The sequence below is a fragment of the Gymnoscopelus microlampas genome (genome assembly GCF_963454915.1).
Source record: "Gymnoscopelus microlampas genome assembly, chromosome: 15".
NCBI lineage: Eukaryota > Metazoa > Chordata > Actinopteri > Myctophiformes > Myctophidae > Gymnoscopelus > Gymnoscopelus microlampas.
In genome coordinates this window covers 37464303-37483616 of record NC_139952.1, presented here as the reverse complement: position 1 = coordinate 37483616, position 19314 = coordinate 37464303, and the positions used below count along the sequence as shown (strand labels likewise).

Here is a 19314-nt window from a genome sequence, read left to right as displayed (position 1 = left end):
ATTTTGAAAAACACTGACCGGAAGTTATGTGGAAAAACGCGTGAGCTTTACAACCGAATACAAAAAAAATATGCCCATCATCGTCAGATTCGGTGGTGAACTATCAGTGTGTTGCTGTGTGTGTGTCTGTGTGTTTTTTTCCCAGGCCGTACAGTGCAGCGTTTTTAATGCACGGGGGGAACAAAGTGAACAATGCGACGCGACGGTGAACACAGCGCGGTGGTGGTGAGGTGAGACAGATGTGCTCCGCGTCGCGCCCCCGCCGCCAGTGTGTGAGTCTCGGTACTATAGTCGGTAGGTACGTTGAAGGCGGAAGACTGTGTGCGTATCACCCGTATCACCCCCCACCCCCCCATCACAGCTCTGGAGAACAGACGCTGCTAGCATGCTAACGGCTAGCTGTTTGCAAACACAATGATGTGTGTTAACAACAACGGCACAAGGTAAAACAAAACAACAACACACGCCACATGTACATATAAGTTGTTGAGATGTCGTGGTTGCTGTGTGTGAATATTAACAGTTTACACACGACACGCATTGACACTTTTGGAGGAAAAAAAAAGAATACTCGTTCCCACAAAATGTAGCTAACATAGTTGTTGGAAAGAGGATGTTGTGATTGTTCCTGTTTCAGTTGTTGTTATTGTTGTTCTCATGACAGAAAACGCCACATACGCATATTGCCAAGTAGTAAAATCTGTTGATTTAACCCTGACAGTGCAATAAATCGGTACATTAAGGTTGCAAGGTTGCATTTGTGCACTGATTTGCAAATGGATAAATGAATGCCACCCAGCAAGCTGATCAACAGATGACAGATGTCATTATGCATTTCATAGGTGGTTACTGAACATTTCATCCTCATGGCCTGTCCAAGACCACCATGTATATATATATATATATATATATATATATATATATATATATATATATATATATATATATATAGTGTCCAAAGCAGATGACGTAGTAATTGTGTTGGTGGCAAATGTAACGGTTAGAAACAATCACTTTATTCAAATGTGACTGTTCTGTGGGTACCTGGCACATCAATATTATGCAGTTTCATATTACACATTGAGACATTATGAAAGACAACAAATACCTCAAGGATCAATGCAAGGTACACAGCTTGGAGAATCACCTATGAAGCTTCATACTGAAAATGTCACTATTTAATGTTTGATTGCTTATGCTTATTAACTAACAGATGTTATCTGTTTCACAGCGGTGAATTTGTATGCCATAGTTTCCATTTGGTACAAGTTTGGTTTGGTAACATGACTTTGTTCATGCATCATTATGCCTATGAAGCACATTAAACGGAATCACAGCAGCACTTATTTATTTCAAGAGAAATCAAAGTCTTTACATGAATCAATCCTATAGACTGGTAAAATCACGCGTACGTGCAGTATACTTTGAATCCTGGAATTTGGAAACAAGTCCCCAGGACTTTTTTGTGTTACTCCTTTTAGCCTGTGTGTCTGACTGTACCTCGTGCTGTTTACATTTGTCTAATAAAGTATTCAATCAATCAATAAACTTTTTTATACTTTTTATTTTTTTACTATTTTTTTGTTTAAATCAGCCAATTATGTTGATGTAGACATGACATGACATTAGGAGGATAGGCTTTCAAAAATCGAACAGATTTTAACGGAACCCCTCCAAACTAGGTTAACTGGTAGTAATTAATAAAAAATAGGTGATACTTGTGTGGAAATGAATGAGTCATTGACAGTTGTGAACACCCATAGTATATTATCGAGCATTTTTAGCCCTATCTCTGGTGTGTATTTTGTTAGAGAAAAGTATTTAAATATTTCTCCTCTCAACTAGTTTTCTACCCCATTTCACTCATTTCTCACAGCTCCTTGATTCTCTGGATATTGTCCACTACAACCAGCATCAGTTTGCGATTAGTCTCTACAGTTTACTCTCTACCCTCAGTTGACTGCATTTTTCCAGAGAGCAGAAATGTCTTTAAAATAATCCATAACAATTTGTTTTTATCATTCTCTCTCTCAGGAATTGAAGATTAAACAGTGATTAAATGCACATTTGAACACACATGAGCCACCCTGCTTTTATGGCGCCAAAACAAACCCTAAACAGCTCAAACTAAGACACGGCTTTGAGTCACGCCGACGACAAACGCAGCACCCCAGAGAGCGAGAGAGAGAGCACACAGCCAGGATGGCTAGCCGGCGGAAGACCACCACTCCCTGCATGGTGCCTCCGCGAGAGGCCCGCCAGGACTCGGACCATGAGATGGAGGACATTACGGACATAGCTGCTGCCGAGGAGGTGCACGGCAACAGCGGGACTAACGCCAGCGTGCCGGCGGACATTTCCGACGAGAAGGGTCACGAGGACTCGGAGGGTAGGCAGGTGTCGGACCACTACATGGACTCCAACATGGCGGAGGGAGGCTACGAGTGCAAGTACTGCAGCTTCCAGACGTCGGAGCTCAACTTGTTCACCGTGCATGTGGACACGGAGCATCCGGACATAGTGCTCAACTCCTCCTACGTCTGCATGGAGTGTGACTTCCACACAAAGAGGTAGTAGGAATGTGTGTGTGTGTGTGTGTGTGTGTGTGTGTTAATAACCACAACTTAAAGGTGTAACAAGTAGGATTTTCCAAAAAACAATGTATAGCGGTACCTGGAGGCTTAGCCAGTTAGTGCACAGACCACTTGCTCCTTGTGAGTGAGAGGACCTGGCTTTGAATCCGACCCCCGTCTTGTCTTGCATGCATCTCAATCATCACTTATAGCCCACTAGTGTGTTGGGTGTCTGTATCTGCAGAGATTTTTCCCTCCACTCGTGATTTCTTATTTTATTACTGTGTTTGTTTGGGACATTTCTCGGCATCAACCTTTGGGCGTTTGGTGTTGTTAAGACAGAAAGGAGCCAGAAAGGAAGGAAAAATCGTACTCGTACATTTAACTTGACGTAACTGAAACATGCTGTTCTCTCCCCCATCCCTCCAGGTACGACGCCCTGATGGAGCACAACTCGCGGCACCACCCTGGCGAGGACAGCTTCACGCGGACGATGGTGAGGCGCAACAACCAAACCGTCTTCCAGCAGACGGTCAACGACCTGACGTTCGACGGCAGCTTCGTCAAGATGGAGGAGGACGAGGTGGAGGTGGAGACGTCCTGCCGTGGCATCGCCCTCAGCAAGACCCCCATCATGAGGATCAAGAGCAGGGCCGAGCCCAAGAAGTTTGTCAGCGGCGCGCACAAAATGTCCGCCGACGACGTCATCAAGGTGGAAAGCGACGACGAGGATGAAGACGACGACGACGACGACAAGGGGCCTCCCACCCTCTCCCCCGCCCCGGTGTCCGCGGTCGCCCCCTCCCCTCGGCTCATTCCCGTTTCCACGGCGGCGCAGATACAGGTCCAATCTGTGCAGCCGAACATCATGGTCGGCAGCCACAACATGCTCCAGTTCAAGACCCACGTCACCTCAGGCCACGGAGGTGCCACAATGCTGCCCCCGGGGACACTGGCTCAGGTTCTGTCCGCCTTACAGAACCAGCAGAACAGCAGCCCCCAGACTCAGACCCAGCTCCTCATCCCCATCAGCAGCATCCCCACCTACAACACCGCCATGGACAACAATGTACTGCTGGTCAGCGCATACAACAGGTACTGCAGCATACACAGCAGGGTGCTTGTGCAGGTCTGGGAAAGGGTGAAATTATGAATTGCTGTTTTTCCAGAGCCGGAAAAGTATGGAAGTTTGGATGATAGTCTTTTGCTCATAGTCATGCATACGTAAATAAAGAAACACGTGTGCCTTATCAAAATCAGAAAAATGTCCACATGTGCACTCTAGTGTTCGTTTTGATAACTGCCAGCAACATTTCTAATTAAAGAAAAGGGCTGCCTGGCATTGCACTTACTGATGTCATGCCGTCTCAAGTAGAATTGTACTTGAGACGGCAGTCACGGCACCTGTACTATCTTCACCCATTACATGGGGAAAAAAATTAAAGTCATTGTTCTTTTAAACACCCCAAATATGAAATCTGGATCACTCCTGGTCCTAAGTAAACACTAAAGCATTGTGCAAAGTATGCACTAAATAAATCGACTTTCATTGCCATCATGCAGAATTGGTCAGCCATCTACTGGTCAAAATCATGCAAAGAATAGGAAAAAAATGCCAGTTAATAATTTAATATGGATACAGGTGCACAAGTTAAGCCACTGTTCCTCATTCACAAAACTCTTCTGTGTTTTAATATAAAGGGGAAAGAGAAAAAGAAGGTACTTTTTGTCACCGTCATTTGTACCGAAGGGTTATGTGCAACAAGAGGAACGCCTAATGATATTGCGTAACTCGTCAAAAAGAACAGATCTGCAAGCTGACAACGCATTGCATGTCATTGTTTGCTTGTCAGCCTGTATATCTGGTGATTGCCAATGCGTGATGGCTTATAAGAGAGTTTTTGTGAGAGTGCAGTGAATACTAACTTTCCAGGAATAGAAAGCCTGCAGTTAAGTTTTTATTCCCCAGTCGATGCTGTCACTGGTAGGCAGGTTTCTGAACTCTCCACAGCCCCCCTTTGAGAGTGAGACATAGATTGAGGAGACAAAAATGTTAACATATTATAATGAGCATTAGTGAGGAGGACCAATTATATTAAGATTGAAAATGGGTGAAGTGGTCCTTTTTAAGCAACAACGTCACAGGACCAAATAATAAATCATGGCAGGATATTATGTAAGCCTGATGATTCTGTCCTGTAGAACACTGGAACTTGAATGTTGGGCACAGAAACATTTTGCTTGAGGTTTGGCTCTACTGTAATTGATTTTGTGAAAACAATGAAGGCATTCTTAGTGCTTTCACGCATGTGTCCATGCGCATACCATACTCGTGTCTCAGAGTTGCATGCAGACGTGAGTTTTTGCAAGATTTGCACAAATGTGCGTGATTTAAAAAAAAAAAAAGCCCGGCAGAAAGTAACACGCTATGAGCTTGTATATCTGCTATTTTTGAATAGCCAAAGTCTCAAATCTAAAATGACACTGTATGCTTTCCCGGTTTTAACGGGTTAACTCATGAGGACGAGGAGTGATCACAGACAGAATGCACCCCGCCTCCCTTTGGCATCCATGTCAACCAGTGAGTGTAAACACACACTAGCCTCACTCAGTGCTTGACTCTTGGCATCTGTTCAGTTTTCTCGTGAGAAAAAAGTCTAGGAAAATACACTTGTAATAGATGTTGTTGTTGTTAATGAATACTCTTTGCTGATATCAACAGGAAGTGGGTTATGAACATCTTAGTCTGTCAGCCTACTGTTACATTGTGTTCACTGGCGTCTAGAGAAGTGAGTTTTTTCAGAAGCACATGTAAAGTGTTCTGAAGATGGTCATATTGCCATGCTTGGAAGAAGGTTAAAGTTTTGTCACTCTAACCATGTCTGTATAAAATACACATACAGTAAGTAGAACTAAATGAAGTATCTCTCTCATGTTGGGACCACATAAAAACACATGAGGTAGACCACTATTAAACTAAAAAGTGCAATTACTAGGGACCTACCGTAAGCATATTGTATATAGCAACTAAAGAAATTAATACTTGTTGCTTGCTCCTATGTATTTTTTTGTGTGATATTCGAAACAAATATACATTCGTGGGTGGGTGGAGCTTTGTGGTAATACTTATGGTGAGTCTCAAGTCCATAGTATTTTATGCTTCACTTACTGTCTTGATTAGGGTTTTGATTTATTCCTCATGCTTCTTCCCCGTCACTGAACATTAACCCATGACGGAGAGGACAGTCATCATAACTAATCTGCCCTAGAAAAGCAAACAAAGTACCTTACTGCTTTTAAGTGTCAAAGTGTTGGGCGCCTGATAGCTGAGTGGATAGGGTATGTACTACCTAGGCTCTAATGCCTGACTTTGAGTCCCCGGTTCGACTCCCGGTCCGGGTGGACTATTTGCTGCTTGTCGCTCCCCTCTTCTTGCTCTCCGTTTCTTGTCTATCTCCACTGTCGCTATCAATAAAGACTCAGAAAAGGCCTGGGGGGGGGGAAAGTCTATTAAGGGTCTCATTTTCATATCAACCAAAATAAAACCCACAAAGTAATTGTCATTTTGTTTGAGACTGTTGAGATATTATATGCAGATGGAATCTGCCTTTTCTGAAACATATCCTCATGTTCTTAAATTTTAATAGAAATGTTTGTCTTGCTGGTACAGTGGTGCCTATAGCCTGATTTGCTCCGAAAATGGCAGATATACAAGCTCACAATAAGCGTCCCACTGCAACACGGTGTGACCTTGTAGATTGGCTATTTTCTGTAACACGTCATGATGTGCAACAAATTATAACTCAGGCTTAATCTCCTCTCTTCAGCTTCCTAAATTCTCAGGCTCAAAGAAATGTACACAGCGGATGTAGACCAATCTAAACTAACATAAACAATTGTATTTGTATTGTAGGTTCCCTTATCCCTCTGTGTCGGAGATCATGGGACTGTCGTCACAGACCAAGTTCAGCGAGGAGCAGATAAAAGTGTGGTTCTCGGCTCAGCGGCTGAAACACGGAGTCAGCTGGACGCCAGAGGAGGTGGGAGCTTTACAACCTTGTCATCAAACATTTTGTGCCTATGTGTACGAGGAACTATTTGATACGGCAGTGGTTCAAAACCTGTGGGTCGGAACCCCCAGGGGGGTCCCCACATGATTTGGGGGTCACCAGATGACAAGTGACAATTTAAGGACGTTTAATACCTAATACCTAGGAAACAACAAAGTCTTATGCACACCTGATCAGCTCAGAGACGGGTGTGTAGACAGGTATCAGACTTATAGAATAAAATAACATTACCCGCACACCATTTACACTTGCACAATATGGACAACTTTATTTAGGCAATGTTTCGGTGAATAGACCTTCTGCAGGCATTTTCTTCAGGCATCTAGATGCCTGAAGAAACATTTGCCGAAACATTGCCTAAATAAAGGTGTCCTTATTGTGCAAGTGTAGCAGATCATTTTATTTTATTCAATACCTAAAAAAATATATAAATTAAAAAAAGACCATTACTGCATCAAAATGTATCAACAAACTGGTCAAACATTGGCCAAATTGTCAAATAACGTAAGAGAGACATTTTTTGAAAATAGCTGTTGCGAGCTTGTAGATCTGCTATTTTCACAATATTTTCCCGTGGAACCGAGTCAAACAAATTTGAATGTCTCAACTCCTACAATTCCAAGTGCTTATCAGGGAGGGGGGTCCCCAGTTCAAATATGATTATTTTGGTGGGTTGCGGCATGAAAAGGTTGAGAACCACTGTGATTCAGGATATTACCTCATGTACGGTACTGTAAGTTTCCAGATGTTTTGGAACCTACTCAGTTGAGTAGATACCGAATGTTAGTCGTCCTATTCTGTGTATCTTTAGCTGTTGATTGGGAACGAGCATGAAACGTTGAATAGCCAGTATGGAAAAGGTGTCTACTACCAGTTTCCAGTTAATGGTAGAGGTGATAGAAATGTTGATTAGGAGACCACACGCTCCTCTGCAATCACCGCTCTATGCGGGGAACATTACCGTGCAGCAGAAAAAGGAAAGCAAAATAACCTTTCCCTCAATGAGCATTTCACTTAATGAAAACCTTACCAGAGGCTCAGCCTCCTTGCTAAGCAGTACCTGGTAGTTTTCCACTGTCGGGCAGGTGGTCAACAAACAGCCTCTGTATAGTACATGCCTATCACCTAAACATGTAGACATGCTTTTGTTTCCTTATAAGAATTAGAAACGGCATGGTTGGACTGATATGTTTCTTTCTTAGACCATTCATAATTGTCTATTTGGTGAAATCAGGCTATAGATATCATAGTACTCTTAATCTAGCATGTTTGTCTGCAAGATTTGTAGCAATCTACAGCTTTAGAATCTCTAAAGGTCTTTAGATTTGGATTGGCATTATTAACTATGCCATCTGTGTCTTAACGGCAGTGACTGCAACACTATTGCGAAACCCTTAAGTTGTTGTCGCTTGATCAAAATGTAGACATATGCATGTATGCTAAAATGTCTGTACAAAGTAGACATTTGTAGCATGTTGTGTGTGAATAAATTCCTCATCATTCATTGCCCTGACGAAGATATCTGGGTCGTCCCAATTATGGTGCAGTGAATAACCCCATCCAAGCATATGTAGGGAATAATTATAATTTATAAAACTGATATTTCTGACTGGCTCTCAGGTGTCCGTTAATAATAATCATAATATGTTAATTTGTTAAACTACATGTAACCATAACCGTAGTAAACAATCCGTAGCAGCTGTTTGTGATTGCCAAGACAACACAGCTTTTGTTTTGTTCTTTTCAATTATAAAAGTAACATATTATAAACACAGCCTCTTTAATCTTTAAAATAACAAACTGGGCATAGGGAACTCCTCATCTCCACCTGGTCCTATATCTTCCAGGATCGGGACACCTTGTTGTCACTTTGGTACAGATGGTACATGCATGGTAAGCCAAATCTCCGGGTGATTCTAATAGTCTTGTGTGTGTCTATGTGTCGCTGCCCTGCAGGTGGAGGAGGCCAGAAGGAAGAAGTTCAACGGGACGGTGCAGGCTGTGCCACAGACCATCACCGTCATCCCCGCCAACCTCGCCGCGGCAACCAACGGCCTGCAGTCCATCTTCCAGACGTGCCAAATCGTGGGCCAGCCGGGACTAGTTGTCACGCAGGTTTCCGGCAACGGAGGCACCATGCCGGTGGCCTCCCCCATCACTCTGACGGTCGCTCCCTCTGCCACCGCGGGCGGCCAGGCCAAAGTGTCCGAGACGTCCGCGATGGAATCAAAGACGCAGGTGAAGGATTGGAACATTTTTCTCTGGATTCATGTTTTGCTGGGCTTCAGTTTGACTTAAGTTATTAACACATTGGGTGCCAGAGGTTTATTAAAATATTATACGTTGAGTGCCTGCATTTCTTCCATCCACTTGCGTTATACGTTTCGTGCTGTAGAAACCCCGACGCGGAAGTGCATGTAAACAAAGCGTGCGTGCGAGACGGCGGAGGGTCCCGACTAACGCCTGGAACAATAATATTTCCAACGCGATCCTCCATTGCAGCATGGTCGCCGATTGAAAACGGCTCGTTTCCACCACGTTAAAAAGAAATGGAGATATTAAGCTTTTAGTCAAGGAGATAACATTGAAAACGCCGACTGGAAGGATTTTTGACATGGAGCCACATCCAGCCTCTTCTTCTCAGAAACTCCTTGGGTGATGTCAAAGTTTCGTTTTAGCGCCCCACGTGGGCCCCTCGTATAAAAATATAATTGGGTCAATAACGGTCCGGACCGTTTTCGGCACTTCTCGTTTGGATCCTCAAAAACGGTCCGGACCGTTTATGGCACTCGATGTGTTAAGTCGTTTAGTCTTCAAACATCAGAGATGAGCGTCAAAAAAGAGTTTGACTAAGTTACTAAGTCGTTAAGTCTACAAACATCAGAGTCGAGCGTCACTCAGTGCTGTTGAAAATATTAGTGTAAGTGTGTGTAAAGTGTGTGTAAGTGTTGTAGATTACTCAACCTGTGTGGGTGTGTTTATGTTCTGAAATATCTTCACCACTGACTGTGAAGTAGAAATGCTACTATAATGTATTTCTGTATTTTGATGTCTTATCTCTCAGGGTTCAACCGCCAACAGCAGTCCGCTGCACCCAGACTTGCTCGGTGCCAAGCCCAAGAAGTCAAAAGAGCAGCTAGCCGAGCTGAAGGCCAGCTACGGTCGGCGGCAGTTTGCCACAGAGGCAGAGATCTCACGGCTGATGCGCATCACCAACCTCACCAAGCGCGCAATCAAGAAATGGTTCAGCGACACACGCTACAACCAGCGCAACTCAAAGGACCAACACGGGCTCCCGCTGAACGATCCGCCACCGCTGACGAGCAGAATAGCAGCAACACCAGGAGGCGGTAGCAGAAATAGTAGCAGTGGTAACAAAAACGCCACCCCCAACAGCGAGATGACCATCGTCATTGACTCGAGCGACGACGCCAGCGACAACTCCCCGACGACGGCCAACCCTCCCGGTTCTTCGTCGTCCTCCTCCTCACCCTCGAGCGACCCGCGGGTCAAGTTCCGCAACGCCTTCCCGGACTTCACCCCTCAGAAGTTCAAGGAGAAGACCCCGGAGCAACTGCTGGTGTTGGAGGCCAGCTTCCAGAATTCGGACACGCCATCGGACGAGGAGCTGAGCCGCCTGCGCGCCGAGACCAAGCTGACGCGGCGCGAGGTCGACGCCTGGTTCACCGAGAGACGGAAAATGGCAGTTGCCGCGGAGATGGCCAAAGACGCTGACGCCAAAATGCCAGACGGCGGGGACACTGCCGCGGCGGCGGGTACCTCGTCCTCCACCCCCGCTCACGAGCGTCGGTCCACCACACCCCCCTCCTCACGGAAAATTATGAAGAAGACGCCGGAGCAGCTCCACGTGCTGAAGTCGGCCTTCGTGCGCACCCAGTGGCCCACGTCCGAGGAGTATGACAAGATGGCGGAGGACAGTGGCCTGCCTCGGACCTACATCGTCAATTGGTTCGGAGACACACGCTACGCCTGCAAGAACAGCAACCTCAAGTGGTACTACCTCTACCAGAGTGGCAAGGTACTATATCATAACTCACAGTTATTGCCCTCAGTAGCTGTGGTAGTTTATGCTATTACTCAGCCATTCCCAGTGCAACTTAAAAAGGATCAAACCGGTCTGGCATGTATAACATTACAGTCAACCAAAAGCATAGTGTGATTTGTTAGATTTTCGAGGAAAGCTTTGGATTCAGTTCATTTCAGTTCGGTGTGAAAATCTACTTGTTTTTGTTTTGTTTTACCTTATTAATATAATTTCCAACATTTGCTAATGCAATAAACATAAATATATGTACACACACATGAAGACAGAAGCATAGGAAAAACTGAAATGAAATGCCATTGAGGTGGACGGTACATTATATCCATACAGCTCTTTTTCAGTGACTCATGCAATACATGATGTACATGATGTACATTTATTGCAGTCCTTTACATAATGTTCAGTTCTCAGACTGACAAAAGTCAGTTCCTCCATAGAGCCTTTCATTGATCCTCCAGTTGTCTTTTGTACATGTAGGTGGTGTGCTAAATTTCATTGTTATTTTCTGTCAAAGTTAAGTTATTGTTAGCGTTGTATTACACGGTAATGCGCAGACTGTAATGTGTAGCTGAAAATAGGCATAGAGAAAAAAATTAATTGCTTATAAAATTACAAATATCCAGGACCGATTAAACATGCAATGATTTTTGCAAAATTATTCAGGTAAGGTCAATAATAACATTTTTATGACTATGGAGAAACCAATCTAAAAATAAAGTTATTAACAGGAACATTCTCTGTTTATGTACGATATATTACATCTTTGTCCCTTGTGTATTCTGAGGACGTACGGCTAGGAAACATGTACAGTAGGCACTAGGCACAGAAATGCATGGATGTCTTACCTACTGTAGGCTACTATCTATACTCATACATAAAAATTGGAGCAGCGTGACAAAATGCAATCTGAGACAGACAATGTAAGATCTTTAGTCACTTGAGACTACCGGCATCCCGTCGTCCGTGGGACATTAAAATATGTATTTGGGACAAACATTAATCTCCCCTGAGACGCAGACCGGATGAAGAGGATGTTGTGAGCCCACTGCGCATATCATTCACTCTCACTGCGCAAGCGGTGCGCAAACTCGCAGCACGAGACACACAGAATGCTTACTAAAAGTTACCGCAGGCAGTACTGATCTTCCTCCTCAGGTAGAAAAACATTCCTTTGAAAACATGCTGCACTATTTGAAGATAATAGACAGCAGAAAGTGATTTAGAACAGACTGTCAAACTGGGAACTGTATCCAACCCAAGCCAAAAAAGTAGCATACATGTACAAGCTTTGATGGAGAATAAATGCAAAACCTGCAACTGCAATTATTGATTCACTTTGGCTAATGATTCATGAATTTGATTGGTTGATTTAAGGTGGATGAGGCTCTGAATGGTGGGACCAAGACCCCGAAGAAGCCTCGTAAGCGTTTCCGTGGCTGGTCCAGGAGGACGCGCAGGCCGTACGCCTGCAAACGTTCAGCACAGGAGGGAGGCGCCACTGCCATCAAGGTCTGTGGGACTTTCATTTTATCAAAATGTTAAGGTAGCATGACATGTTTTGCATTTTGATTTTCAGCTCAAAAGGCTTCAACATACGTGGAAATTGTATACATTGTATGAAAACTGAATGAAAATGTACAAAAAGAGGTGGTGGAATCGAGAAGAGAGTCTGTTTGTACATATGAAGATATAATTCAGTGTGTTAAATGTATCCAGCAGTTGAATGAGTAGCATTAAATCTGTATGAGTTAACTTGTATACAGCAATGGTTTGCAAATCACACCATTAAGGGCAAGTCAAAATCTCAAGGCACAACTGTAATCATAGCCATGCTAAATAGCCTCTCACATGTTATCTCTCTTATCACTCTGTAAACCTTTATTTTGTATATACTAAAGCCTTTGTATTTGGAAGTGAGCGCACACGAAATTATTTATTTACTGTAGTACATAAAAATAATAGTTGTATATTGCAATAATAGTCAGAAAATTGTCATGTTTTAAAGCGAACATTTTTAACTCCGATCTGTGCTTCTCTGGGGGTCCCTGGAACAATATATGTCGAGATTCTGCGGCCAAATACATATCATTTTGGGGGTCCTTGACATGGAAAAGTTGAACCCCCCCCCCCGCCCCGAGAAGCAAAGATTAGAGTTATAAATATTCGCTTTAAAAATATATATATATATTCAAAGATTTGCACACATTTTCACGATTTTTCAAAAATAGCAGATCTACAAGCTCATAGCGGTGCCACGCTATGAGCTTGTATATCTGTTATCTTTTGAATGCATTCCCGGATTGAATTGGTTAGTAATTGAACTTTATTAATACATTGTTTTCTTTGTTCTCCCCTTTTCATGCATGATCAGGTGAAGACGGGCAAAACCTTTCTGAAGGAGCACTACCTCAAGTACCGCGTCCTGAACGAGAAGGACCTGGACGAGCTGGTGACCAAGTCCAGCATGAGCTACGAGCAGGTGAGGGAGTGGTTCGCCCACACCGCCCGCAGGGTGGAGGAGGGCAAAGTGCCCTTCAGTGACGAAGAAGGAGACGACGGGGGCGCCGGCGGCGACGTAGGAGGAGGTGAGGACGAGGAGGATGATGAGGAGGAAGGGGAGATGGGGGAGGAGGAGGCTCACGCCGAGGACAGTGAGGGAGAGATGGAGGTTAGAGAACAGGGGGAGGAGGAGGGGGATGAGGAGGATGAGGTGGCGGCGGCTATGGACAGAGACCGCAACAAGGAGGTGCATGAGGAGGAACAGAAGACGAACGAGGGCGACGGGAAGACGGAGGCTGAAACAGCTGACGAGGAAGAGGAAGAAGAAGAAGAAGGAGGAGGAGGAGGAGGAGCAGGAGAAGACGAAACTCAAGGTGACAGCCAATCACAGCCTCAGACAGAGGAACAGACATGAACAGCCAGGTGGGTGATGATGTCGTCTTATTGTAATTACTATGGAGAAAGAAAAAAACACTAGGACTATATGCAAGGGAGGCCACACAACAAGCCTCTTAATTCATTAAGACCGGGAGATTTCTCTGGCTATTCAAAAATAGCAGATCTACAAGCTCATAGTGCGGCACTCGGTGCCACACTATGTGAAAGTTGTGAAAGTTGTGAAAATTGTGAGAGTTTTTGCAAATCTTTGAATATACTGTGTGTGTATATATATATTTTTAAGCGAACATTTGTAACTCAAATCTTTGCTTCTGGGGATTCTACAAATGTCTTCTAAATCCTAACAGTTTTTTGAAAAAAAAACGTATGTTGCTGTATATCAGTGGTGCGTAAAACCTTTTTCATGTCAAGAACCACCTAAAATTATATGCATTTGGCCGCGGACCCCCCTCTCAAAACATTTTGTTCCAAGGACCCCCAGAAGCAAAGATTTGAGTTAAAGATGTTTGCTTTAAAAATATATATATATTCAAAGATTTGCAAAAATGTGAACGATTTTTTTCAAAAATAGCAGATCTACAAGCTCATAGCGTGTCACTCGGTGCCGCGCAATGCATCTGCTATTTTTGAATAGCCAAAGAAATCGAAAAAAGACACAGATGCGTTCCCGGTCTTAATGGGTTAAGGGGTGATTTATACTTAGTTTGTGTGTCGGTGCCAAAAATAGCTGATCTACCATGCTGTGTGAGCTTGTAGATATTTTCAGTGCGCGATACCCGGCACGCACCCAAGTATAATTCACCCAACGCAAGTATAAATCATGCATAAATCCAACAGGCACAGCAATGCCTTTCATTACACAGCATGATTTACAATATCAGAAAGAGGATCGGCACAGTCCCCGATCCGGAAAAAAAATAATTTGGAAAAACACATTTTGATCTCTTAAGTTAATATATGTAATACCATAGAACTAGGGCTGGTAAATTAATATTTGATATTCGAATATTCCTCGAATATGGGGAAATAAATTATATTCGAATATAGAAATTAATATTCAATAAAAAAGTTACTTTTTTATGTTTATTTGAGAGACGATACAAAAAACAATGTATCAAGTTATAAAAACAAACAAAATATATTTTTTATTGGATCTGAGCACTTGATACATACGTTTTTCTGTATTGTCCCTGTCAAATAAACATTAAAAAAATAAGTATAATAATAATATTCGAATATTAGCCAATTTTTAAGACCAATATTCGATTTCATTTCTGAGGAATGTTAACAGCCCTATATAGTACTATATAATTTATTTTATATGCACTACTCCTTTTTTTCGTAGAAGTATACATATTCCACTTCCTTCTCTGGTGTGTTGTTTATGCCTTTTAGAATGTGGACCTTTTAACTGAAAGTTATGTGGACTTCTGAAGAGCACACTCGTCCCGTACCCCAGTTTGTTTATTTAATCTTCCTTTACTCGAGGTGATTTATCAGCATTTGGACCCTTTTGGACATACATTGTGGGATGTGTCCAAATTTGCTAGGATAAATGGCGGAAAGGAAGGAAGTGCATGTCTAAGTGAAATGTCCCCACTTTACCACTTCAGCCGGGTAATGAATAAGTTGGTGCTTACTCAACACTTGATGTCACCCTGTGGTGTTGAGTGGAAGATTCATGGTTTAATTGAGGAGAACGCGCTGCCTGCAGAGTGCCTGCAAAGGGCCAAGGTGACCATCAATTAGATATCGTCTCTGTCGGGTGGAAACCCCATAGGTCCAAAACTGTTACTTTTTCAGGAGTCAAATTCAAAAGTAGCAGATCTACAAGTTCAAAACGCGTCGCTTTGCGCCGCGTTTCGAGCTTGTGGATCTGCTACTTTTGATACTTTTGTGTGACACTAGTATGATCAAGTAGGACGTTAATTTATTAAAAAAGCTTAAAAAGTTAGAATATGGTGATAGGGGGTTTCTGCCCAAGAGCAACGATATGCAAATGGACGTGGCCAATTTGTGCAATGTTAACCAAAATGTGGAGACGCATGTCATGGCCGCAGATATGACGAGTGTCCTTGCAACCATCACCTGTAAATACGGTAATCCAATGGTGTGCCGTCCATCGCGATCACAAAAGCAGCACGTTTGAGAGAATATTCTTCCACAAACAAGGAACATATACAGTGAGATTCAACTAGTTATGCTTAGCATAATATAATAATACGAGTACAATGAGGATCCCCCCCCCCCCCAAAGTTTCAAAAACATGGCTCTTGGGCTTTATTTCTATGATTCGGAAGGCAGTTCAGTACATATTTCTTTAGATTCCTCCAAAAATGACAGCTTGCTGCTGGTATTTTACTTGATGCAATGCAATTTAGTGGTGACAAGCTAGACCAAAAGTTTTTTTTTGTGTGTTGACCATAATCATACTGTATAAAAAAACAAACATGCATATCCATTCCAAACCCCTTGATTTTTAAATTTCAAGCCAGTTTAACGCTGACTACTTGAAAATAAAGTACTTGTTGCGCCCCTAATTTTCTGTAGCCTACTATGCCTAGTATAATGTTCTTTGTGGTATTTATCACATTTTTTCCATCTTACCTTCTACAGAATTGATGTTGCGTTCCCCTACTGTGGAGAGAGGACACAAAGAACAATATTATGTCAGTGTTTCTCAACTGGGAGGTCGGAACCCAAAAGGTTGGCTGTGAAAGGCATGGACAGGGTTATGGACAAAGACCATCTTGGGTTGTGTAATACTGTGTTGACTCATTTGTTATTTTGTGCCTTCGTGGCCAGGGTAAAGATCTGGGTCCCGATGCAGAAGCATTTGAGAACCATTGGTATATGGAAACCAACAAAGAGACACTTAAGTAAAAAGACAAAGAAACACATTTTTTTGTTTTTGTTTTGGGTTTGTATTGGCTATAAAAGCTGTGGGGACCAACCAGACACGTCGTCAATGTCACTCGAGACTACGCGTTTCGCCAAATGCCATGGGGGCAAAGGTCAACCTGAGCATCTTCCACCTCTGGCCCAGTGAAAATGGCAGGCTTTTATTTTGTTTCAAAATGGCTTGGCTGTCATTTTGGCCGAATGTTGTTTTTATTTTATTTTTTTACAAACGGTGATGTTTTACGGTTAACCTTGATACTCTGATACTATAAAAATTAAATAAAATCATCCAATACATTTCTATGAGGTGAAACCTCAACTCCTTTTTCTTGTAGGTTATATAATAACTTTCTTCAGAAGATCCATCAGATTTTCCTCAAGGGAATGATCTCCCCAAACAATCTGATCTTTCACAACTTTTGATGTTGTAACGGTTTTTAAAAACCCCACTGTTTTTCTTGTGAATAGACTACTTAAATCAGTGCCATTCTGTTTTTAAGTTTTAAATCTGAAAAAAGAGTGCTGGAGTAATTCTGCTACAATGTTTTTAGTTTTGTTTGTGTTCTGTTAATTTGTTAAATCATGACAACAGAACGGGGGACTGAATCCATTGTAATATTGTGCTATTAGTTCTTTGAATGGGTGACATTTCTCTCTCCGCAGGTGTTTGGGTCCGTTCCATTTCAATATCATCAAATCAGCACATGAATTTAGTTATACATTCAAGACCCTTGTGAGGTTAGTGCCCTGAATCCTTAACTTCCAGTGTGAAATGGCTTAAAATGAATGAATGCTCTGCTTATAAAAAGCTAATAAGCGAAAGGGCACCCGGGTTCAAAGATAGCCTTGCACTTGCCGAGATAGGCCCACAGAATTCATCCCGGCAACAGCTAATGTCTGTCCACCATCAGCCGTATGTGTCCTTGAGCAGTAAAGCCTGATATATACTTTGTCGTACGATGGTGTCCTGTGCCAAAAATAGCCGATCGACAAGCTCCAAGCGTGTGGCATCGGCCTATGCCGGTAGACGGCAAAGAAGAAAAAAGCCTGATTCATACCTTGTCGTACGATCGATGGCGTCCTGTGCCGATAATAGCCGATCTACAAGCTCACAACACATCACGTCGTCCTACGTCGGCAAACTGGGACACCATCGTTTGACAAAGTATAAATTAAGACACAAGATACCGACTCTATACACCCAGAGGCCCACTCATTGTGACTTCCACTGGATAAGATGTCAACTGTATTCTGTTTTTAACGCTGATCTGATCTGATTTGATGGAATTGAAAGGGGATCAAACTCGAGCCCTGCTATACTGTTGTATGTGGGGCTGTCCAAATGAAACTATGGCATGATGCGTGCTCTACTTCAGGAAATAGGCCACTTTTACCTCAGTCACTTAAGCTACCAAGTCAGAAGATTGTGATATTTACACTTTAGACAGTTCTTTTCTTTTTTTAGAGAATACAATAATGTATGCATGAAAATTGGTCTTTTTACTACACGGTAATAAATATGTCTCTCAGATGGCGGTTTTTATTCCTCGCCACCAAAGTAAAAAAAAAAAAAAAGTGAATTACTTTAAAGGCATAGTTATTTAGTGCATTTTTCTTTTCCTTGAATACGGGTGTACTAGCATACGATGTCTTTCAGGTGTTCCGCAGGACAAAAACATAGGCTAATATTCTTCTAGGGGACAAGAAACCACAAGCACTTGGCTCGGGTTCCTGTGAGGACCTTTTTAACTTTTTCTTACGCTTCAAAAATGCTTTCTTTTTCTCCACTTTATCTTCTGATGTTTACTGCACCGTGTAGACTATGTTGAAGTTCTCTCTAGCATCTTCTATATGCAACGATATTCATCACAGAACAATCATTGAGTAACTAGAGTGGTGAATTGTGAATTGTAAAATGATATTTCTTTTTGATTTTTTTATTTGTTGGGCTTTCCATGATTACATCTACGGGCTCTTTTAAATCTGCAAATGAAGCCTTGCTGCCATTCTTAAAAGTTGCTTTAATAGCTGACAGTTTCTAGTAGTTAATTTATTTATTATATCTGGACTTTTATGGATATCTTTTTGTCTGCAAGCAAATAAATAAAACCTGTTAAAATAATAATAATAAAATATTGTCTTTTTTGTCGATTCCATTCCTGCAGTGTAGTAGCGGGAGGCAAAAAGATGCATTGAAGGCATGCTGATTTATCGGTTAAATAAGACTAAGAGTAGACTTCACCTTTTATTCTTGTAAGGGGCATTCCATCAGAAATTACTTTTGGACCTCACCCCTTTAGTTTGCACACATGTTTTCATACATGTTAAACTATATGATATTGTTAAAATGTTGTTTGATTAACCAGAATAACCAACCATTCAGGAGACGTTTGTTGTCAATGTTGTCCCATATTGGACGCCCCCCAACCTACCTAAAGATATCTAAAGATATCTTTAGATATATACAGTATGGATAACAGTATGGTTCGCTGAATCGAAACGCTTGCAAAAACGTGGTTATGCGTGGTTTCTTTTGGTTCAGAGTAAATTTGCATATCAGGTAGATGTTCGTTCCTTAACTCGAATTCGTAAAACATAATAGTTTCTTCATCTTTTAGGCATTGACATTTACATCTTTACATCTCCTGAAATTGTAATGTTGTGCCCCTTCCTTCTGAGTATACTGCATGGGGGGGATAGGTCAGTCTAACACATGCATCCTTAAAGTTACCTATGCATTTCTATTTCACCTCAAATATTACCATATTTAAGTTCTGCCGTTTGTTTCTAATAACTTGAATATGTAGAT

At 42.3% G+C, this 19314-nt stretch overlaps 2 protein-coding genes across 3 annotated transcripts in view; one reads left to right on the top strand and one right to left on the bottom strand.

The window, feature by feature from the left end:
* LOC311062080 (zinc fingers and homeoboxes protein 2-like) overlaps positions 1-19314 on the bottom strand; it is a 518056-nt gene that overhangs the window by 280681 nt on the left and 218061 nt on the right. The window lies entirely within an intron of this gene.
* Positions 104-16802, top strand: LOC311062186 (zinc fingers and homeoboxes protein 1-like). 2 transcript variants are annotated; one of them, XM_084081053.1, is made up of 9 exons: positions 104-294; positions 2035-2570; positions 3003-3668; positions 6487-6613; positions 8600-8881; positions 9708-10682; positions 12081-12215; positions 13078-13628; positions 16221-16802. In XM_084081053.1, exons 2-8 carry the CDS (start codon positions 2203-2205, stop codon positions 13618-13620), a joined length of 3096 nt encoding a protein of 1031 aa, XP_083937179.1. In that variant the 5' UTR covers positions 104-294; positions 2035-2202; the 3' UTR covers positions 13621-13628; positions 16221-16802. The 2 variants fall into 2 exon arrangements, with proteins under 2 accessions (XP_083937179.1, XP_083937178.1); XM_084081052.1 differs by having other exon boundaries at positions 104-443.